The sequence below is a fragment of the Monodelphis domestica genome, chromosome 2, assembly GCF_027887165.1.
Source record: "Monodelphis domestica isolate mMonDom1 chromosome 2, mMonDom1.pri, whole genome shotgun sequence".
Lineage (NCBI taxonomy): Eukaryota > Metazoa > Chordata > Mammalia > Didelphimorphia > Didelphidae > Monodelphis > Monodelphis domestica.
Genome location: NC_077228.1, coordinates 21262653 through 21286894, shown reverse-complemented (window position 1 = coordinate 21286894; position 24242 = coordinate 21262653). Strand labels below are relative to the sequence as shown.

Below are 24242 nucleotides of genomic sequence, written 5' to 3'. Positions count from 1 at the left end.
CCTTCATGAGATTTTGATTGTACATGTGATGTCTTCAGTCACAACATGAGGAAGACGGAAATATGTATTGCATGAAAGCACTGATATAATTTTATCAGAGTATTCACCACCTCAGGGAGGTAGAGAATCGGAATCGCAACATAGCAGAAAACAATTGTTAAAAATTGTTTCTACATGTAATTGAAAAAAATCCAATAAAAAACAGATTGCAATACAGACTAGTGAGTTTATTTTTAATGAATAAAGGTCTCTTCCCTTCTAAAAACAGAACAAAGCAAACCCAAAACAAAAAATCTACTCATGCTAGTCTCTTGGGCAAGTCCAATCTGCTTGTTTGCAGGTAGAGCAGGGTAAGCAGGGAGGCCTTCACATCTTGGCTGCCTCCATCAGAAAAGTGAAGGGCAAGAGCTATAGAGCAGGAGTATGAGGGGGTTCCTGGGGCTGGGCAGGAGCATGTGCTTTGCTAGCAGCTAGTCTCTTCTTTCTGGCGCCCTGGGCATGTCTTGATGCTCCCTGGAATTGGGCTATTACACAGCCTCTCTCTCTTTTGCTTGGCTTCTATGCACTCTGTCCAACTGGTCCAGCAGCTCCAGCTCCCTGTAGCATCACCTGTGGAGGCAGAGATCAAAGCAAACCAGTAGAGGGATGCTATTCCTCTGTGGGTATGTTCACACTTATACATACTTGTGTGTTATGCATGTCAGTATATAGATGTGTTTTATTTCATGTCATAGATTTCATACATATTGCATGCATACATTTCAACACATGTAGGAATAATAATAGCATTTGTATAACAATTTAATGTTTGCAAAGGGTTTCCATATATTATCTCATTGGATTTTCACATCCACCTCAGGAGGCAGACACTATTATGAGCCTGGTTTTTACAGATGATGGGACTGAGGCAGAGAGAGATCAAGTGGCTTACTTAGGTTCATATGGTTCATAAGATAGATGTGTAGATGCATATAATCTATATAAATATATACTTAGAAAGACAAGGAAATAAGGTGCCTTCTGTGTAAGTGTAGAGAAACAAAAGGCAACAGGGCACGGGAGAGAGAGAGCTGGGCTCAATCAGATCTGAATTCAAGTCTGCCTGGAACACATACTGACAATGTTTTTCTAGGTAGGTCACACCTCTCAGTGTTGTCCACTAAGATCCAGATTCCTCCCCTCTCTGTCTGTCTGTCTGTCTGTCTGTCTGTCTGTCTGTCTGTCTGTCTCTCTGTTATCTCTCTCTGTTTCTCTGTCTCTGTCACTCTGTCTCTGTGTCTTTCTCTCTCTCTCTGTCTCTGTGTCTCTCTGTGTTTTTCCCTGTGTCTCTCTCTGTCTCTGTCTGTCACTCTGTCTCTGTCTCTCTGTCTCTGTGTCTTTGTCTCTCTCTGTCTCTCTCTGTGCATCTCTCTATCTCTGTCTCTCTCCTCCCTCCTCTGTATATTTGTGTACATATACAGATATATGTATGTAACTGGACACAAACACATATTTTATAATAAACCTATATAAGTGTATACATATACCTACATGACATGTGTATGCATATATATAGAGACCAATATGTGTTGATATATATATATATATATATATATATAAGCTAACACAAATACATGTATAAATACTATTCACAATATTCCTAGTGCTGTGTGAAGTGGTATCAGGGAACAAAAATTAAACTTTCAACCAGGCAGCAAAGGACCTGGGTTTGAATCCTGGCTTAGCCAATTTCTACCTGTGCCCTGTGTGACTTTGGGTGAGTCCTTATCTATCTCTAGGACTCGATTTACTTCTCAATAAAACAAAAGGAAGTTGGAGTGGATGTCCTCTATGGCAGTGGCAAGCATCAACTTCCAGCTGGAATAGGAGTCACTAAACTATACATAAGGATTGCTGTAGGGCATATGCTAACACAGAAAACTGCATATGAAAATACTCTATGTTTTATTCTATTTTTATTTATTTTGTAAAATATTTTAAAATTATATTGTAGTTTATTTTTCATTATATTATATGAGCATATATAATTATATAGTATATTCTATAATTATATCATATATAATATTATAAAACATGATTATATTTTATTATTATATTAATTATATTTTAAGTTATATTTTAATCCCATTCAGGCTACTACCAAGACTATGTAGCAGCCTCACAGAGTATGTTTGTTCACTCTGCTCTAGAGTCCCTTCTTTTTGTGATACTGATTTTGCCTCCTTATGGTAAGCTGAGCACCAGCATCCCTGTGAAATATAGTTGGCTGGGAGATAGGAAGGACCCAATGAACCTCAATTGCCTCACATAAAGTGAAGAGCCTAGATAAATGATGCCTGGATTTTATTAGTGGGATGATAAATTTAGAGTTGGATGGATCATAGACGTCATCTATATAGTAGTCCATCCATATAGACTTCATCACTTTATAGATAAAGAGTCCAGAGACATTAAGAGATTTTCCTAAGCTGATGCATGTAGTAAAGATCCCAGAGGCAGGTTCAGAACTTAGGTGTCATGACTCTAAAATCAGTGCTCTGTCCATTGTCCTACGTTTTTTTTGTTGAAAGTGGCAGTCAGAAGAGAAGACCAAACTTTAGGTGTATTTTGACCAAAATGCAAAACAGCTATATGGTCATCTGACTAGTTATGAAGATTGCATTTTGCATTATGCATCCTAAGACCATGCCACCGATGGCTGGGTTGGCAATGAGAATAATCTTACTCAAGAGTATCATAGGAACCCAATGGAATTAGGATCAAAGCTTGGCTGGTGAGTAACTGGAGAAGACAATATTTTACCATGTGGTGGGCTTGGGTAGTGTGGAATGGAGAATTAGAGGAGTCTGGCTAGTCAGGTAGACTGAAGTTGCAGGTAAGGAACATAGAAATACAAGTGAAAGAGTTTGGACACTAGCCTGAAGGTTACCTCCTGAGAGTCATGGGAAGTTTCAGGGAAGGGGTAGAAATAGGTGGGGGAGGAGATGTTATTACTCACCCTCAGAAGTGCCCAGCTCACAGCTTATTCCACAGGTTCCCATGCCACAGAGACATTCACAGTAAGAATCTACAATAGAAAAAAAATGAAAAGTCAGATCCCTCAGGGAATACTGGAGTCACTTCTCCATTATGTCTATCTCTGCTTGGATGAAGGCATTGTGGGATACTTGTAGTGAATATTTGTCAATGAACTCACTTAGGTCTAGAGAAGGAAACAAATGTCTGAGCCTGTTGGAGTTTGGCAGTCTTTCCTTTCTTTCTTTCCTGGCTAAGCTCTCCTGGTCCTAGACCCTTTCCACCTCAGCCAGAAAGATGACTAAGACACCAAATGAATGAAGTCTTCTCTGCTTAGGCACAACAATGACAACACATTTCTTCTTTTCAAAGACTCATCTTTAGATGGGGTGGGAGGTCCAATACCTTACAATAGAAGGATTCTAAGGATGGGAATTTCAAACAACTATACATGAGTGGGGAAATGATGGGGAAGCAGGAAAGAAGTTTCTTTAGAAATATTTGTACATTACACACAGATGCAAATACATATGAGGAGAAGGAAAAGAAAGAGGAAGGGGAAGAGGAGGAGGAGGAGGAAGAGAAAGAAGCAGAAGAATAGGAAGAGGAAAAAGGATGAGGTAAAGAAGAAGATGATGCTACTTTGTAACAAGTACTGAGCTAAGTGCTTTATAATTATTTATAATTATTCATTTTTATAGAACCAAAGTCCAAAATCTGGTTCTGCCACTTATGACTTATGGAGCAATCATCTTACCAATTTGGGTCTCATTTTCCTTCTCTGTAAAATGTAGGTGTTGAATTAGATGGACCCTTGAGGTCCCTATCCATTCCAAGTTATGTTCCCATAATCATATATATCTCAGTGCCCTCCCCATAGTAGGTGCTTAATAAATGTTAGTGATCATTGTTCTGTTGTTCCTATATCTTTTATATAGGTAGCCTCATCTGAAGTTGGTGGTACATCCCACTAGAAAGTTCTCTGTACATATTTGGGATTTAATTATTATTTTTCAAGCATTTTCCTACAATATATGAAAGCTTTTTGGAATGAGGAGTTATTTCTTTGTTTTTGATCCTTATTTGTTTCCTAGCATTGAGTAGGTGCGTAATAAGTACACGGAAAGCAAGTGAATGAGGATATCACTTCTTTAGCGAGATGTGGCTGCCATTGGATGTTGCCGGTGAGAGCAAGGTTATATTTATTAAAGGTTGATTGAAATAGAGAAATTTAGAGAATATAGAGAAAGAGTGATGGTAGTGGGTGGACAGTCCAAATGCTGCTTCTCTGGTACCAATGAAAAGTTGAAAAAACAGAGCACCATCCCAGGGCATCATGCCCATTATCTATGGAGAATTGATGGGAGACATGGATAAAAATCCCCTGAGTTAAGAAGGCATGCATACCAGTGGAGGTGGTACTCATGACTGTGAGACCTTGGCATCATTGAAGGGCAACAGTACAGATATATTATTACATCACCCACACCAGGGATTCTTCACCTGAATGCCATAAACTTTACTTAAATAGACAGATAGATGATAAATAGATATAGAGCTATTATATATATCTTTAACTGTTTTTCAATGTAATTGATTTCCTTAGACATCACAGATCTTTTATTGCATGCATTTAAAAACAGGAAGCAGAGAAAGGATCCATAGGCTCCAGTAGCCTCTCAAAGGAATCCATGACACAAAAAAAGGTAATAGATATAGGGCCAGAATGGTTCCAAGGATGAGTATGGAGATTTTTGGCAGCTCCATGTCCTTGATCAAATATTCTGCCCTCTTAAGAACCCTTCTACTTTTGGAATTCTTTCTGGCTATTTTTGGGGAAGGGGTAACATTAGGGGATTGGTTAAAGGGATCAGGTATATGAGCAAAGGAAGCCATCCTCTGGAAATCTCTAAAAGCACCACATTGAGCAGGAATTGAGACTGTTTCCTGCTTAACTAAAAAGAATATCATGGAAAACAGAGAATTAAATCTCAGAGTACCTTTGGAACCAGACATCTAATGCCAGGAGACCTTTAGCATTTTGGATGTGTCTAGGTAGGGAATATTTTTTTTCTGATTTTTTAAGACTATAGGATCCAGGGGGCAAGGCCGTGGCTCAGCAGATTTAGAACCAGGTCCAATGATGGAAGGTCCTGGTTTCAAATCTAGCCTCAGCCACTTCCTACCTGTGTGAACTTGGACAAGTCACTTTACTCCCATTGCCTAGTCCCCTTACTGCTTCAGTGGAACCAATATACAATATTGGTTTTAAGATGGAAGGTAAAGGTTTAAAAAAACAAACAAACTGTGAGATCCATTCTACAATATACCTCTAATGATAGGAAATCCATTTCCGAGGCATGGAGCACAGTGACAGACGTGAGTTTCTTCATAGTACTCTTTGACAGCACTCCTCATGTTGTTTTTCAGGTGCAACCGGTTTATAAAATTCTGACCTGTCCACATTTCATGCATAGGAATTACCTGGATGAGTGCGGGGAGGGAAATGAATAAAAAGGTTTGTATCAAAAGGAAAGATTCGATGATTGGCTGAGTGCCAAACTTAGAAAATATGAGGGGATCCTGAAGGGTGTTAGTTTGAAAAGTTGAGAAACAAGGATTAATCTCCCTTGACCTCAGTTTCCTCAATTGTAAAACGAGGACTGGTGGATTCGTTCTAGTCATAGTTTTAGGGTCCTATAATCCCAGGTGTTTCTTTTTGAAGGAAGACAATTCACTTTCCTTTCAATCAAAAGTATGAAATAGTAGCTTCCATAGACAAGCCAATCTGGGATGCTGGATATTGTGAGCAGGATTTCCCTTTCTCCACTCACACAGACACACCCTGATCCAGCCTTCACTATCTCTCTCCTGGAATGTTGCAATAATTTTCTGTCTATTTCTGCCTTAAATATCCATCTATCTCCAATATATCCTCCACATAGTTGAAAGAATCATTTTCTTAAAGCATAAATCTGCCCATATTACTCACCTACTGAAAAAAAAAATTCCCTGGCTCCCTCTTACCTCTAGGAGCAAATATAAACCCCTCAGTTTGGTCATTGAACATCCTTTAAAAATGTTGTGGATTGTTTTCAAGACAGAAGAGTGGTAAGGACCAGGGAATGGGAGTTAAGGGACTGTCCTTAATGTGACTATTTAACAGGACTCACTTGTTCTAATTGGGACCTGGCTATAGAAAGTGCTTCTTCACAACAATTCTGTACAGCTATTCTTATGCCCATTTTATAGAGGAGGAAAAACAATGTTCTGAAATATTAAGTGATTCATTTACAGTCATAAAAGTAGTATGGGTCTGAAGCAACATTTGACCTAGGATTTTCTGATTCCAGGTCCAACACTGTATGGCCTACCAAATCCTGACTCTCAGGAGGGACTGAAGAAGGTTGACCCTGGAGGCTGGAAGTTAGTAGAGAGATTGTAGGAATTAAGCTGAGAGGACATAAGAAACCAACCCAAAGTGCTAGCAGTGTGTAACCATAAAAATGTGGTTTTCCAAGACGATGAATTGCCAAAACTGTAAAGGTTTCAGCCAAACTGTAAAGATAATTTTTAGTGTCTTGATTTAAATAAAAAATAAGTGGTTGCCATGGGAAAATCCCCAAATATGAAAATACCCAAGTAAGCTGGGTTTTATGGAGATTTTAATTAATACAAATGAAGGAATTAAGGGAAGGAGAGAGAAAGAGAAAAGAGTAGAAAGGACTTAGGCCAAATGGCCTAGGCCTGAGCCTAAGGGAAAGTGAGTCAGTCTTTATCACTCACCACAAGATTGTCTCAAGCAAGCTCCAGGCCTCCACTGAACTCCTCAACTTCCCAACTGAGTTCAATCCTTCTCCTTTTAAAGAAATTTTCCCTTATGTCACCTCCCCTAAATTTTCACATTTACCAATCACAGTAGACGCTTTTTCCCAGGACTGCCCATTTTTAGTTCTCATCTTCTTTGTTTCTCACCTTCTCTGGTTAGATTAAAACTTCACACCTCTTTTGTTAAGCTTGCCTTTTGTAAGTTGCTTGACATTTTAGTGATTAATTTAACCTTTATAGGTAGTTAGCACCTTTTTGTATTAGGTCTAAAACTAGACCTAGCTTAAGGTTTTAGCTTCACTATAAGTATGAGTTGGGGACTTTCATTGTTCCATCAGGAGTTTACAACTTTATCTTTCCCTAAGGCACTGTCTGAGTAGTGTTGAGTAATTTTAAAAGTTCTCAATCCATTCCTGATCAAGTACCTCCATTGTTACAATAGGGGAATTTGCTTAACCAAATCTTCTAAGGTTCAGTCTGAGCAGTTTTAAGATTCACACGTGATATTAAAAAGGAAGGAGAAGACAAGAGAGATGGTGAAATAGAAGATCCACTAGCTCCCAGTAGCTGATTATATGTGGAAGGCCAGGTCAAAGAAAGAGAGAAAAGATAGTTTGAGAATTCAAACCTGGATTAAGTGAGGGGATTGGTGCCTCTGAGAGAGGCAGCAATGGCTATTGAACATGTTCTCTACCTTTATCTTTAGGACTTCTGGGAATAATTTTGCAGCATCTCCCCATTTTTCCATCAGCTCTTTATTTGGAAGTCTTTTATATGCCAGAGATGTGATAGATGGTATTGTTCCACCACGTAAGAAGACAGCCAGATCTTCCACAATAGGGACGTCTTCTTCAGTTTTGCCTAAATCTGAGAGGAGAGACAGACAGATAGACAGACAGACAGAGGAAGGGGAGAGAGAAAGAAAGGAGAGGGAGAGGGGGAGACAGAGACAGATAGACAGAGAGAGAGATGAAAGAGTCAGAGAGGGAGAGAGACAGAGACAGGGACACACACAGACAGAGACAGAGACAGAGAGGGAGAGAAGGAGAGGGAGAGATAGAGAGACAGAGAGAGAGATACACAGAGACAGAGACAACACAGAGACAGGGACATAGAGACACAGACAGAGACAGAGATAGAAGGAAGGAGGAAGAGAGAGAGGACAGAGAGATGGAAAGAGACAGAGACAGAGATGGAGAGATATAGAGAGAGATAGAGAGACAGAGACAGATAGAGATTGGCTTTTAAAAAATTATAGACCCCATTCTAAAATATAATATTGTACCTATGCTTAGAACTTATCTTAAAGCTGGGATAGACCTTCAAAATCATCTAGGCATAGAATCAAAGAAACATCAAATTTCAAGACTGGAAGAGATTTGAGTAGCCATTGAAGAAATGCTATACTTGAAAAATAGTTTTATTCTGCTTTTTTAAACTAAATCCAACTCAGACATTTTATAGAAGATAAGCAAAAGTTCAGATAGGGCAAATGGTTTCTTAAAAGTCATATAGTTAATTAAAGAATTGTGATTCTCCCTGTTCTTCAATTTCCAATACTGTCCCTTCAATAACTTCTTAGCATGCCATGGTAATAATCATATTTAAAAAGTAATTGCTATGACAAACTGGTCTCCAAAAAGGTCTCTGCAACCTATTGTTATTATAATCAATGGGCTAAGTTCTGGTCCATGGTCCTGAAAGTCAACAGGACACATTGTGACTCCATCCTGATTTTATGACTCAGTTTTTCACATCTTGAGGTGTCCATGGGGATGTCTATAGGAGAACAGAGAAGTGAAAGGTTTGGATGGGTCTCTATAAAAAAAAAAGTATGTCACAGTGACCCTTTCTTTCTACTCACAATAGACACTGTTTTAAAAATTTTCCCTGGAATTAAACAGAATTCTAGAAATAGAGGGTTACTCAAGGACATGGAGATGCATCTTCCCTAATAATGGTGAACTTTTGAAAGTTGGTGTGCCAAGTTGGAGGTTGGAGAACCCTGGCCTAGAAGGATTTACATGTGAATTTTATCCAACTTTTAAAGAATACTTGATACCTAAACAATATAAACTATTCTCAAACATTGAGAAAGGAAATGATCTACCAAATCCATTTATGAGACAAATATAGTTCTAATAACCTAAAATAGGGAAGGATAAAACAATGAAAGAGAATTACAGACCAGTATTACTAATGAATATCCATTCAGAAATTTTAAATAAAATCCTGCCAAAAAACTACAGCATTATATCTAAAAATTACTCACTATAATCATGTTGGATTTATACCAGGGCTATAAGGATGGTTCAGCAGTAGCAGAACAATGAACATGACTCATCAAGTTAAAATCAAAAATGAAAGACACGTTTCATTCTTTGGATTTGTTTCTTCAACATTTTGTCCAGTACTTGGCACACACTCATTTCTTAATAAATGTTGATAGTTGATTGACATTGGATAAAAAACTGGTCTTAGGAAGACATGCATTCAGGTCCTACGGAACATGGACAAGCTCTGTGACCCTGGCCAACTTGCTTAATTTCTCAGGGACCCTGGCATGACTCTCTAAGATGATAAATTATTGAGAAAGGGCTGAACCGGGAGATGAGGGGACATGGACTAGATGGTCTCTGAGATTCTTTCTCACTCTGAATCTATGGTTGATCTCAGATTACTTCCTTCCGTGTACTCTATATTCCCAACTGGATTCATTTCTACCTCTGGAATAATCACATCCATGGGCCTTTAATCAGGCTGTTCTCATTTTTTCTGCCTGGAATTTCATCTGTCCTTCTTTTTCCTACTATATCCTCCAAGAAGTCCTTCCTGATTCTCACAATTGGTAGTAATCTTCTGTTTTAAGTCTTTCTTAATAGCTCTAAAAGTATTTATTTAATAGAATATTATAGAATTTGTTTAAAAACAAAAACATTTGATTACCATCAAGGGAGCTGAGAAATGACAGATGAACTGCAACTTGTCTGCTAAGAGTTCCCATGCTAGGAGTTCTCTTTACTAATGAAATTCCAAATCTTTCCATATATATATATATATACATATATATATATATACATATATATATATGCATATAGTTAGTCAGCTAAGGTATACTAAAAGGTTTCCAAAGACATGAGTGTGCTATTGATTTTAGAGCTTATTATTAAGATTAAAGTCTAGCCTAAATCAAGAAGATATTCATGTCACAATGGGTTCAGACTCACAATCTTTCCTTCACTTTGCTAGACACCATCTTTCTTGTGCTCACTCCCACCATAATTTTCTTTTAGTTAGAAGCAAGTTTGAATCAATACAGCTATCCTTTTCACATCATGGGTTACGGATAAGGAGCTTTATGATCTGGAAAATCCATGTAAAAGTTTTTGGCACTCTCTTTATGCCATAGAATTCTGATTTTTTTTCCTATTCTTTTATGGGGTGTTTAGAGTACCTTATTGTGAAATTTAGGTTAAGTATTTAGCCTTAGGCTACATGTAGCTCAATATTAAGATATCTTTACTAGTCTTTATTTGTCATCCACTGATTTTCATGCTCTTTTAGCAAACTTTATTTTTGCTTATTTTAATATTTAAAAAGCAATTGCATATATTTATAATGTAAAAGACAAAATGTTTTGATATTATTTAGTTCTTTACATATATTTATGCATTTCTGACTTTCTAAATTTTTTCTGTTATCTGCTGGCCTTCAAGGGCTATTTGCAGCTTCTGCAAAGGTCCCCCCAAATTCCCATTTAATTTCTTATGCCAATCTATGATATAGTGATACAATGGGGAAAGTCATGATGTGAAAGGGATATTTGTAGTCAGATTGATTCCAGTGATGTAAGGTTCTTCAGTGATATTCTTAAAAGTTCAGTTTAGCTTTCTCTTTTCCCTGTGTGGGGCAGCTCATTCATAGGAATCAAAAATTAACATTTTTATGTGTATTTATAATTATCATTTAAAATAATTTAATTTTAAATGTAAAGGTATATATTTAAAAAGAATACATAGTGTTATATGCAAGTTGGAATACTAGAAACTTTCCCAATAAATAAAGGCATAAAGTAGGGATGCCTACTTTTCCCATGGTTATTTGTAATGATGCCAACAAGAGAAGAAGGACATAAAACTATTCTCATTTGCTGATAACAAAATAGCTTACTTAGATAATTCTTAAGAACTAGCAAATAAGCTACTTGGGGAAAAAACCAATAGCCCCACTAAACTGACAGAAGACAAGATAAACCCTCAAAAATCAGTTCTTATAGTTGTGAAATAATTTAAAAGGCATAAATGGAAAGGAGAGTCATTCAAAATTACTCATTGAAAACAATTTACCAAGGCATACTCAAGACCTGTGTTTTTTAAAGAAATAAGGAACGACTAAAATAACTGTACAAATAGTTCTTGAGGTTATACTAATGCAAAAAAAGTTGATACTACCTCAATTAATTTGCAGATTTAGCAATATATCAGTTGAACTACCAAAAGATATTTCAAGCACCTAGATAAAATAACAGTTCATTATTAGTAACAAAAGTTCTTGAATCTCTAGAAAAATAATGAAAGTTGTAATGAGGAGGGAATTTTCCCTCCTATTTGGAAATATTTCCAAAGCCCAAATGATACCATAAGCCCTCAATTGTCCAAATAATTTGTTTCTGAGTAGTCATCTAGTCAGTTGGTAAGTATTTACTAAAATTAAAATATGGACAAATACTAGGGATATAAGGAAAGAGAAAAATATGACAGTAAAAATAAAATAAGAAGGAAAAAAGAATACATAGCAATTGGACTCAATAACCCAGTGTTTTATAGAATCAAGATATACATTACTTGGCATAATAACTTTTTGGTCCAGAATAGGAAAACTGGAAAGGGTTTAGTAGAAATTAGATCTAGATCAGTATCATATCTATCATATCCCATAGTAAACTCAAAATGGATATAGATTAGCCTTGTTGCTCTGCTGTGATGAAGGATTGTAAATATTTTTGGCTCCTTCTGAATTAAACTCTACCCTCTCCCTCAATTTTATTCCTTGGGGACAGAGTCTACACAGTTTTATCTACATTATATATTTGTTAAGTGTAGACTAGAAGCCAGATGGTAAGGTTGACTCAGATTCCTTTGTCCCAAACAAGAAAAGAAGAGAAGGAATTCTGTGAGAGTAGGAGCCTTTTGACAGGCCATTTTCAAAAGGTGACCCTCCCACCCTGCCGCCACCTATTGTGCCAATCCCTCAATCGGACACTCACTTGCTATTTGATCCAAGAGGACATGGCATCTTTGGTCCATTCTCATGCCAACAAAGTCTCTATTGGTGATGTCACTAGAGTGATATGCTTCCTGAGTACAGGACTTGATATCATCAAAGGTATAACCTTCAAAACAGGAAAAATACAGCAACAGACTTTTCAATTAAGCAGCATTTATCAATCATTTCCTATGTGCTAGGCATGACAGAAATAAAGATAAAAGTAAATAGTCTCAGCCCTCAAGGAGTTTATGTTCTACATGAGGGAATGAGGCATTCTCATGCATGGGAAAATGAAAAATAAATACCCAATGACTGGAGATGAGGGAGAACCAAGACCCAGAGAGTCAGGCAAGCAAGACTTCTTGAAAGAAGAGAAGCATTCATTGGATTGATCCAGGAAGAGAACTTAGGATTTCAAGATGTAGAAATAAAAAGTACATTCCAGGCATGGGTGAGAGTTAGTATAAAACACTTTGTTTTTGCCCTCTATGGGGAATAGGAAGCTGGCCAGCCTAGCTGGAACATAGTGTGTGGGAGGAGAAGGAAGGAGAGTAAAATATAATCAACTTAGAAATATGGGCCAGAGGTGGGTTGTGAAGGGCCTTCATTGCCAAACAGAGCAATTTACACTTATTCCTAGAGATACTGGAGAGCTACTAGGGTTATGGAGTGGAAGAGTGACAGGGAGACAGCTCTACTCAATCTGGATCAATATAAAAGCTGTGAGAAGCATGGATTATAGAGACACGTGTGCTGACAGTGACTCATAAGCCTCTTTAAATACTGATGAGTTCTTCATGACTTCAAATCTCCATGATTCATTCCATTAGTGCAGCCAGTCCCTTCCTTTCTCTATGGCCCCACTACCACAGATCTCATTTTCTTGGGGCATAAACTTCATCACCTGGTGGAGAGATCCCTTGCTACCCAGGCTAACCTTGGATGACTGACACAATCCTGGGCTGGGTCTTGTAAAAATAATAATGGAAATTTATATAAAAATAGATGGGAAAACTATGCCAATACAGGTTCAAAACTTTTCAGATACATTTTATAGACGTAATCAAAAGTATCTTCAGTGATGAAGTGAAGCTCAAATCTGAACTTCCCTTCAAGGCCAAGCACAAGGACATTAAAGTGATTCTTATTATTAAAATAAAATATTTATTGAAATATATTGGGATAACAAGGATTTCTAATTCTAAGGGATTCTAAATTCATCCAAATAAACTCCCTAGTTTCCCAAGAAACCGCTTCTTCTGTGTTTCACAGGCAACACTAATCCTCCCTGATATGACTAACCCAAATTTATACTATTCTAAATAAAACTACCACTAGTATCCTTATAATTCTTAACTTCACCTTCCAGTTATAAAATAACAAAGGCTAACTGGTTGAGTCTCAAAAAGAATCTACTTAGAAAAGAATAGCATAAGCTTGTCAATCCTTGACATAGCCTGACATGTGGTCTCAGGGTTCCTGCCAAGCCAAGTATAGAATCAAGAAGACAACTTTGGAGAAAGTCTTGGAACCTTGGAACCTTTCTAGGAACTGACCACCTATAAAACCCTTTGCTCAGCCTCCAACTCTACCTACCTGTATTTAATTGTGTATATCTGGTCACCTACTTTCAAAGACCCAGTTTGGCTTGGAAAAGAGACTTTGCCTTAAAATTCTACAGAACTGTAGAAATGAAAGGAATACTAGAAGCCAACTGCTCCAATGCAACACTGTGCAAGGCTGCCAAATACAGCCTCCTAAGCAAGGGGTCTTTCATCCAGAGTCAGTGTTGCTGAGTTCAGAGGGCTAAAGACACATACTTTTGAAAGATTAGAATTCAAATTCAGCCCTTAGACATGTAAAACTTGAACAAATCAAAAGAAAATACTCTTTGTGCCTCATACGTAGTAGGAGTTTAGTAACTCCTGGAATTGAAGCATTGAATAAAGCTGGGTCTTTGAACTGCCATTGGGGGAGAGTGTGTGACTCAATTTCCTTATCTCCAAAATGAAGATGGTGAGTCTCTAAGGAATGTTACATCTTTAAATCTATAATACTATGACAGGGAATTAATTATGAAGAAACATTTTTTTTCCTACAGCAGCTAGTAAAGTGCTTGGAATAGTGCCTAGAACATAGTAAGTGTTATATGAATGTTTGTTGTTAGCTATTATTATTAGTAGACAATTGGACTTGGAGTGAGAAAAATTCTATTTCAGAGACTTTTTAACTGTGTAACCCTGAGCAAGTCACTTAACCTCTGCCTGCCTCAGTTTCTTCCTCTTTTAAATGGTAGTGATCATAGCACCTACTTCATAGTTGGGAAGCTCCATACCAGGTGACTTGTGTGCGGTTTTATAGTATTATTTAAATGTTAGCTATTATTCTTAGTATTATTCTCTATACCAACTGATTTCTCTTTATATTGTCTAGTTTGCTTTCAAAATCAGTCAACCCCCAGTACTATCTTTCAGGTCTGGTTCCTTTATGCCAGCCCTTTCCCATTACTATGTAAATCCCAGCACAAATTCAAACCGAGTTCCCGTACCTTCACTGTCCATACCGTCTGGGTTCAAAATGAGGGCATACTCATATACACCTCCAATGATTGCATCTGAAATGATGTGTGTCCCATAGGCTCGGATGAAGTCTCTGTATTCTCCATAGCTGTAGTCACTGGGCAGCCTGCCCACGCGCATCAGAAATTCATAATCGAACATCAGCAACTTGGATTTCATTTTGTAACGTCCAATATCGATGGTGCATTGCACGTGCAGAATTTTGCTTTTCTAAGTGAAATGCCAACAGGGGAAAACCAGACCTTTAAATGTAAGTTTGAGGGAAGGCAGAATGAACTTTACAAATGCCATCTTTTCTTTTTCACCAGGCTCATCACACTTATGACTCCTCCAGGCAACTTTGTGGAAGAGGAGTCCTCTGGGACTGCTTTGGCTGTCTCATAAATATCCCAGCATCCATTTAGTCTTTGCAGACTTGAACTTGACTTTCTTCCCCCTCACATAGCAGGGGAAGGTTGCTGGGTGTCACATAAGAGGATAACAATACCAGTTGACACTTAAAAAGCACATTAGATTGTTAAGCACTTTATGTAGGTTATTGGCATCCAATTTTCACAACCCTATGATGTAAGTGCTGTTTTTATTCCCATTTCACAGAGAAGGAAACAGTCTGAGAGGTTAGGTGACTGATCCAGGTTCACACAGCTACTATGTATTTGAAATTGTATTTGAACCTAATGTCTATTTAATTCCAATTTCAACAATCTATACACACTCCTCTTAGCTATGCAACAAAAGCTCTGCATTGGAAAACAATTTATTGGCTAATTAATCCAGCCTGTACCTAAACAGAAATCTTCTCAACATTACAAGGGATCTCCCAGTCTTCTCTCTCTCTCCTCTCTCTCTCTCTCTCTCTCTCTCTCTCTCTCTCTCTCTCTCTCTCTCTAAACTCTTACCTTCTGCCTTAGAATCAATACTATGCATTTGTTCTAAGACAGAAGAGTGGTAAGGGCTAAGAAATGGGGGTTAAGTCACTTACCCAAAGTCACCTAGGTAGGAAGTGTCTGAGTCCAAATTTGAACCTAGGACCTCCCATCTCTAGGCTTGGCTCTAATCCACTGAGTTACCTATCTTCCTCTTGTCCCACATTTCTCTTGAAGATCTCCATTACAAGAATCCTGAGGTAACCCATTCTATTTCAAAAAAGGTTCCAGTTGGCAGAAAGTTACTTAATTTTACTTTTATTAAACTAAAATCTAACTCTCTGCCATTTACTGCCCTTGTTCTCCTCTCTTAAAGGCTATCATAAAGTATAGGGGTTTTGGAGTCAGAGTACATGGGGTCAAATTTGACTCTTGCTGTTGATTAGCTTTGTGGTTGTGAACAAGACACTTTAACAAATGGACCTCAGTTTCCTCTTCTGTAAAAAATGAGGAGATGGAGTTCGTTGACCCCTGAGGTACCTGCCGGGTCTAGATATAAGATCCCATGAACCCACCTCACACAGTTGTGAAGCTCAATTGAATTAATATAGGTATCATGTATGATCATAACAACTAGCTACTCTCTCTCCTTCCTTTCCTTCTTTCTCTTAGAGAAGCAGAAGGTAGAGATGAATAATGCTTCAAAGGTAATGTTGGGAGACCTGGGTTCATAGCTTGTGATATTTACTATTCTCTCTGAAATTGGGCTTCAACTTTCTGAAATTCAGCTTCTCCATCAGTAAATAAGGTAGACTATAAGTACCTACCTTATGGGATTATCAGTCAACAAGTCAACTTGATGTTCTTTGTATGAAACCCATTCTCCAACTCATTATCTGACTCCAAGTCTTTTCTCTGGCTATTTCTCCTCACCTCTCCTCTTAGTTTCCCTGGCATCTTTCACAACTCAGCCTGAATCACATTTTCTGCAGGAAGCCTTTTCTGTTTCCTCCAGGATCCCTCCCTTTGTTTCTCAATAAGTTCTCTACCTTACTCATCTTCTCCTCCCCAAATTTTGCCCTTATATATTTATCAAATGCACTTACCAAATTCCTTAACCTCCCACTTCCTCAGACAACTCACTTTCCCTGTTCTATTTACTTCTCTGCCCCAATTCAACCAATCATAAAGATGGTCATATTTTGATAATTTTGTCAACCACAGGTGTACCTTCTCTGTGTTGAAGAACTCAGAAATTCCCTTATCTGGTCATAATCTATTGGCTTTTTGCCTCTTCTTGTACCTTCCCAAACCAAAACCATTCTTCATTCATAATGTAAGCTCCAATCCTTCACCCTCCCAGGTAATCATCTCTGAAATAGCCCCCTTCTTTCCCCATTGTAGCCCTTGGCAACTCTATTGAACTCTATACATCTTCTTCTCTTGGGTCCCTTATATTGCTCATGGTGCCCTGTTAGTTTCTGGCTATTCCCACAATTTATTGTCATTTTTCCTATACAAGTCTTCCTACACAGGTCTTGCTGAAGGAAGATGGAGAAATTCCCACCATTATTCTGACTGATCCCATCACAAATTAAAATTACACGTCTACAACAGGGCCCTTGATGCTATTAAGCAATCCTTCTATATCTCTTTTATCAATTCACTCTGCATATTGGTTATTCCAAATTTTTTCATCCTTCCTCAAAGCTCTCATGGCTATCTCCTCATACCCTCTAAACTGAGGATCTTGCTTCACATTTTATAGAAAACAAATTGAGGCCATACATCATGAGCTCCTTTTCCTCTTCTCAAATCACATGACTCAGATGCCTTCTTCCACTCTCTTTTTCCTACACCTCGATTCACATGAAGAGATGACTCTATTCCTTACCAAAGTAAATTCCTCAACATGTACAAGCGATCCCATTCCATTCCACCTCCTCCATCATCCCCACTCTCCCACTTACTCTCAATCACTTTTTAATGTCTTATTCTCTACTGCTTATAAACGTGTCCTAGTCTCTCCTATCCTTAAAATACCTTCCCTTGATCCTTCCATCCTCACTAACAATCATTCTCTATTTCCTCTGCTTTTTGTGGATGAACTTCTTGAGCAAGCCATCTACCACTCACTCTTCTTAATTCCTTACAAACTGGCTTCCAGTATTAGCATTACTCTCTTCAAGCTATCCAATGATTTTTTTATTCGTCAAATTCCATGACCTTTTCTCAATCCCCAGTTTTCTTGACCTCTCTTGTATGTAGCCTTTAATACAATTGCTCTCTTTCCCTTGATATGCTTACCTTTCTGGTTTTTTGGGATACTCTTCTCTTCTAGTTCTCCTCCTTCTTCTCTGACAACTCTTTCTTAGGAGGGGAGAAGGGAGTATCCCCCTGCAGAACACTCCGGCATTCATTCCATAGGTTTGCCAATACAGCTCCAGACTATTTTACTTGGTAATCCATCAGTTCCTATGGATTTAGTTATCATCTACAAGCTGCTGATTCCCAAATCTATTTATCATCCCTGAGCTTTTTGCTTACTAAAAATCTTATATCTGTAACTTTTAGACATCTTAAACTAAATGTCTAGTAGTTTAAATTCCAAATGTCCTAAGTTGAATACATTCTCTTTTGCCCTAACCCCTCTCTCTTATAAACTTCCTCATTATTGTAGAGGGCAACACTATCCTCCCAGTCTCTCAAATTCACAAGGGCCAGTCATCCTGGATTCCTCAGTCTCTTTCACCTCCCACATCCAAGCTGTTGGAAAATTCTGTTTACATTTTTAAAACATCTTTCAGGTATGCCTCCTTCACTCCTCTGACACTACCTCCTGACACTACCTGGTGCAGTATCCTATCATCTCATGCCTCAACTCTTGTAATAGCTTGCTTTGGAGGATAGAGGATCTAGCTCAAATCTCTGTTCCAGTTCATCCTCCATTCGGCCACTGAAGTGATTTTCGTACAGTGTGGGCCCAATCATAGCACCTCCCACTCAGTAAACTCAAACGGCTCCCTATCACTTCCAGTATCAAATATAAGGTCCTCTGTTTGATGTTTAAAACCCTTCACAAATTATACCCCAAATTTTCTTAGGATTTTTACAACTTGCATCAGTGTTGTCAAACTCAAATGGAAATGGATCCCTTTGTATCACATGTTGACTTAGTAAACCTCCGATAAATGTTATTTGTTTTCTAAAAATGTTCATTTCCCAATTACATTTTTAAAAAACCCTTACCCTCCACCTTAGAATCAACATTGTGTATTGATTCCAAGGCAGAAGAGCAGCAATGGCTAGGCAGTGGGTATTAAGTGACTTGCCCAGCGTCATACAGCCAGGAAGTATCTGAGACCAGGTTTGAATCTAGGACCTATTGTCTCTAGGCCTGGCTCTCAATCCATTGAGCCATGTAGCTGCTGCCCCCTTTCTAATTAGTGTCTGTCTGTCTGTCTGTCTGTCTGTCTGTCTGTCTGTCTCTCTTTCTCTCTCTTTTTTCTTCCTCCCTCCCTCTCTCCCTCCCTCTCTTCTTTCCTTCCTTCCTTCCTTCCTTCCTTCCTTCCTTCCTTCCTTCCTTCCTTCCTTCCTTCCTTCCTTCCTTCCTTCCTTCCTTCCTTCCTTCCTTCCTTCTTTCCTTCCTTCCTTCCTCCCTCCCTCCCTCCCTCCTTCCCTTCCTCCCTCTCTTCCTTCCTTCCTCTCTCCCTTCCTTCCTATCTCTGGGCATGTTCTCTGGTTTTCCCCTCTGCCTGGAATACTGTCCTCCTTCATCTCCTCCCTGGCCTTCTTAGGTCCCAGTTAAAATTCTACCTTCCATCAGAAGCCTTTCCCAACCCTCTTAATTTTAGTGCCTTCTGTCTGTCCATTATTTCTGACTTACCCAATCAATAACTTTTTGGTACATAACTCTTTCCTTGTTTTCTATTCCATTAGACTGGGAACTCCTTGAGGGCAGGGACTGCCTTTTGCCTCTTGTATTCCCAACCTTAGCACATTTCTTGACAGGCAAAAAAAAGCTTAATAAGTGCTTACTGACTGTCTTTTCATTCATATTGTTTTCCAGTTGTATTATTTATAACTTACTTATACCTAGTTGTTTTTCCCCCTTAGGATTCTTCCATTTTCCATTACTTCAAAAAATCTGTGATTTCCCAGCACTATGCACTTGATGCAGATTGTAATCCCCATTCCCATCCACACTTCAGTAGAGACTTTTCATGAGCTATTATGGAAAAAAAAATCCTCATCCACGTACAGAGGGCTCTTTCTCTCTGCAGTAGAATAGCTGATCCTATGCCATGATGAGATATCATAAGACACAAGGAGCAGTTACAGAGTACTGAGCCTAGAGTTATCAAGTCTCACCTCTCTGAGTTCAAATCTGCCCTCAGACACATACTAGCTATGTGACTTTGGGCAAGTTTCTCAGACCTGTTTGCCTCAGTTTCCTCATCTGTAAAGTGAACTAGAGAGGAAACAGCAAACACTTATGAGAAACAAAGAGGAATTGTCATGGTATGGTAGAGTGGAAAGAGTGTTGGCCTTGGAGTCAGAAGAGCCCCAATTTTCAAAAGTGCTTAAGACTTACCAGGTGACTACAGTCAAGTCACTTCCCCTGAGCTTGTTTTCTCATCTGTAAAATGGGGTTTTAGGAGGAAAGAAGGAAGGAAGGAAGGAAGGAAGGAAGGAAGGAAGGAAGGAAGGAAGGAAGGAAAGAGAAAGAAGGAAAGAAAGAAAGAAAGAAAGAAAGAAAGAAAAGAAAGAAAGAAAGAAAAGAAAGGAAGGAAGGAAGGAAGGAAGGAAGAGGAAATGAATAGGTATGACATCAATACTTTGAAAAAAATCTGAAAATATGTGCAGTGTATAACACTTGTGGACTTACCACAAAATGCAAAAGAATTGAGTGGGGGTGCCTTCTTATATCTGTCCTATAAAGTAATTGAGGAAACTTGGGTTCAAAATGGATCAATGACTTATCCTTTGTCACAAAGGAAGTGACTGAAGCAGTATTTGAATACAGGATTTATTGACTCAAAGTTCAGTGTTCTATCCATTACACTGTACTGTCTCTCAAATATATATATATATATATATATATGCATATATATATATACATACAAGTATATATATGTGACTACATGTACTTATATGTTTATATGTATATGTATATAAAATAATGTCATCTTTTATTAGTCCTTATCATAAAACTCCAAGGATCTTAAGGATAGCACCCTGTTAGCAAAATTGATCAGGAAAATAATCCCCAACTATGAGATCCCCCAGCCCTATGGCACCAACCACAGTGGAGGCAGCACTTACCGATTGTGTGGCCCTCCTTATTTTGCTCAAGAATCTCCGGAGACTTTGACTCTCAAAATTGTAGCCAATGTCAATCCAATTTAGGATGTGGAGATCAGGCCCCATCTTCTTATCTTTCATGCCTTCTCTTATCACACTTCTTTCAAAAGCTGCGTAAGATTCATACTCCTTATAGACAAATTCATAATATCCTCTTACCTGGGCAAAGAAGAAGGAAGGTGATTGATGTGGTTCAGCTTCTTGGATGTCATAGAATGGGCTGGTTGATGGATAAGTGGAAATCTAAACTATGGAGGCCAGTGAAGGCCTGGAAAAGGACTGAAAGAACTGGGCCAATTTTACCTGAAGAAAAGAAGATTTAGGAAGCTAGACAGTATTTAAGGGGGTATGTGGAGAGCTGACCTTTGGTGGGATTCTTGTCTCATTTTACCATCAAGTAGCACCTTTTAAATATGAAATCTTTCCTGATCTTTCTAATGGAAGGACCTTCTATTCAAAATCACCTTGTTTCTATTTTGTATCTACTTTGCATGGCTGTCTAGATGTGTTACTTCTATCTCTCCTGATCAATGTAAGCTCCCTGAGGGGTGATATTGTTTGCTTTTTATCCATATCCTCAGCACCTAGTATAATATATGGCACCCAACAGGTGCTTGATACATATTTCCTAATGGGTAAATTTATATGGACGTGTCTACCTGATTAGAAAGTGTATCAATGCAAGAACAGTTTCATTTATGTTTGTATTTTGGCCTCGTAATAGGAGCTCATTCCAGCCAATTCCAGTTTAGAACAGTGCTAATTATTAGCCAGTTTTTCTTTATATTGAGCTGAAATCTGCTTCTCTACATCTTTTCTTCATAATTTCTAGTTTGGATTTCTGATGCCAAGCAGATTAAGGATAATCTCTTTTTTTGCACGACAGTCTTTCCAATATTTAGTTTCCTTGGGAGGGGAGGGGTGTAAGTCCTTGGAAAACCTACTTAAATCAAAAGGGCACTTTAAGTCATGAAAGGGCAAGACATGGAAGCAGAGTTTCAATAAGGTAAATACTGAAGACTAAAAAACCCTCAGGTAGTACCCAGGACTCTTGGATATCCTTACCTTTTAGACCATTGGTCCTAGGATTTGCAAAACTCTCTTGTGAGCATGTAGTATGGGAGAGTGGAAAATGTGCTGTATTTGAAATCAAAGGACCTAACTTCAAATATTTTAAATCTTTGCTAGCTGTGTACATTGGGGAAATATCTTAACCTTTCTGTTCTTCAGGCAATTTCCCAAAACTTATCTAATGAGTCATAGGAAGATTGCCCTCAATTTTGGTCAAAACTATAAATCACTGGAGTTTTCAGAGCCTGGACTCCATCCAGGGTACTTACCTCAATACTGTACCTTTCCAAATTGGAGGGGAGTCTATACTTGTCTTGATCAATAACAAAAGCATTGCAATTACCACCATAATAATTGTTATCAAAAACAACACCTTCCAAAGCATTGGTAAAGATATTTATCCTGTAAAAGAGGTACAAAGAGAGGATGTGTTTAGCAGTGTAAAATCCAGCTCAGTCCCTCTTGGGCAAACTCTTGAGTCATGTATCCAGTGAGGAGAAACAGATTTGTAGGAGAGGGTCTCAGTCTTCGAGTCACCTGCAATTCACTTTAGGAACATAGACATGCCATCTTGATGAAAGAGATGGTTTCAGAGAAACTTGGGATGACATATATGAACTGATGCAGAATGAAGTGAGCAGAATGAGACCCATTTGTAACAAAACACATCACTGTATAGACAAACATCCTTGGAAGCCTTAGGAAATCTGATCAATGGAATGACCAACTCTGGAAGCTTAATAATGAAGCATGCTACCCATCTCCTGAGGAAGAGAACTGATTACACCCAATGCAGAATCACACAGATGTTTTCAGATTTGGCCAATGCTAAAATCTGTTTTGCTTGACTCTATTTTCATAGGGCAGTGGATAGAGAGCTGGAGTAGAATTTAGGAAGACCTGCTCACATCAGATATTTATTAACTACATGAGCCTGGGCAAGTCGTTTAATCTCTGTTCACCTCAGTTTCATCATCTATAAAATGGGAATCATAATAGCACCTTCCTCCAGGGCTGATATGAGTCTCAAATGTGATAATATTTAGAAATATTATAGTGCTTTGTGAAATCTTAAAGCACTATGGAAGTTATAATTATTATTTTTATTTATTTGTTTTTCTTCTTTTCAGTGGGAGGCAGGAGAAAAAGTTTTTTTATTCATTGAAACTTTTTAAAATTAGAAAATATTTTAAAAAGGACATTAATAACAATATTAGTTCTCATTTATGTAATGATATGTTTAAAGTTTACTGTGGGATTGTCTCACTTTCATGAAGCAAATAACAGAAGTATTATCTGCATTTTACAAAGGTAGACATTCAAGCTAAGGATGAATTACTGTAGTTATGAATAAACAAATAGCTCATAAGTCATAGTTCCTGCTATATTTATATAGCACAGATGGAGGCCAAACCCAGTTTTTCTAAATAACCCTTTTAATTTTTTCACATATACAAGGTCTTAATTTCTTCAAGTGTAAGTACTTGAGGAATGAGCATCTGAAAAGTCTTAGTGTAGGTATAAGCTAGAAAACAAATAGATTTCAGATCAAATCATTTTAAAACTTTAATTGCTCAAAGCTAGACACCATTTTATTGCTTTTATTTTCTTCTGTCATTTAAGCTGTGTCTGACTCTTCATGACACCATTTGGGGCTTTCTTGGCAAAGATACTAAACTGGTTTGCTATTTCCATCTCCAGATTATTTCATTTTATTTTAAATCTTTACCTTGTCTTAGAGTCAACACTGGGTATCGGTTCTAGGACAGAGGAGTAACAAGGGATAGGCAATAAGGGTTAAGTGATTTACATGGGGTCACACAGGTAGGAAGTGTGCGAGGTCAGATTTGAACCCAGGTCCTACTGATTGACTCCAGGTTTGGAACTCTATCCCCTGAGGCACTTAGCTGCCCCTCTAGCTCATTTGACAGATGTGGAAAATGAGGCAAACAGGGTGAAATGACTTGCCCAAGGTCACCCAGCTAATAAGTGTCTGAGGCCATACATCAACTTAGGAAGGACTCTACGTCCAGCATTCTATCTGCTGTCAAGCTTTCATTGGGAACACTGTATTGTCTTGGCTCACTCAGAGATCCTCCAAATTGAGAAAATTCTAGTAATTTCTTCTTTTAATCATTTCCTGGTTATTCTACTTATGGGTTGGCTAATTGTCTCTCCCATTAGATTGTGAGCTCCTTGAGGGCAGAGATTGTCTTTTTTGTATCCCCAACACTTAGCACAGGACCTAATG

General features: G+C 38.2%; 1 protein-coding gene across 10 annotated transcripts in view; it reads right to left on the bottom strand.

Annotated features, from left to right (window-relative positions):
- Nucleotides 1–206: 206 nt before the first annotated feature.
- The window catches only part of C8B (complement C8 beta chain), a 56874-nt gene continuing 32838 nt past the window's right edge, over nucleotides 207–24242 (bottom strand). For all 10 annotated transcript variants that reach the window (XM_007480517.3, XM_007480515.3, XM_007480519.3 and 7 more), the window contains 8 exons: nucleotides 22261–22393; nucleotides 20882–21079; nucleotides 14660–14900; nucleotides 12110–12235; nucleotides 7538–7710; nucleotides 5346–5499; nucleotides 2999–3067; nucleotides 207–609 (listed from right to left, as the gene is read on the bottom strand). In XM_007480517.3, the coding sequence (XP_007480579.1) occupies nucleotides 464–609; nucleotides 2999–3067; nucleotides 5346–5499; nucleotides 7538–7710; nucleotides 12110–12235; nucleotides 14660–14900; nucleotides 20882–21079; nucleotides 22261–22393 (1240 nt within the window). In that variant the 3' untranslated portion in view covers nucleotides 207–463. The remainder of the gene's footprint in view (nucleotides 610–2998; nucleotides 3068–5345; nucleotides 5500–7537; nucleotides 7711–12109; nucleotides 12236–14659; nucleotides 14901–20881; nucleotides 21080–22260; nucleotides 22394–24242) is intronic.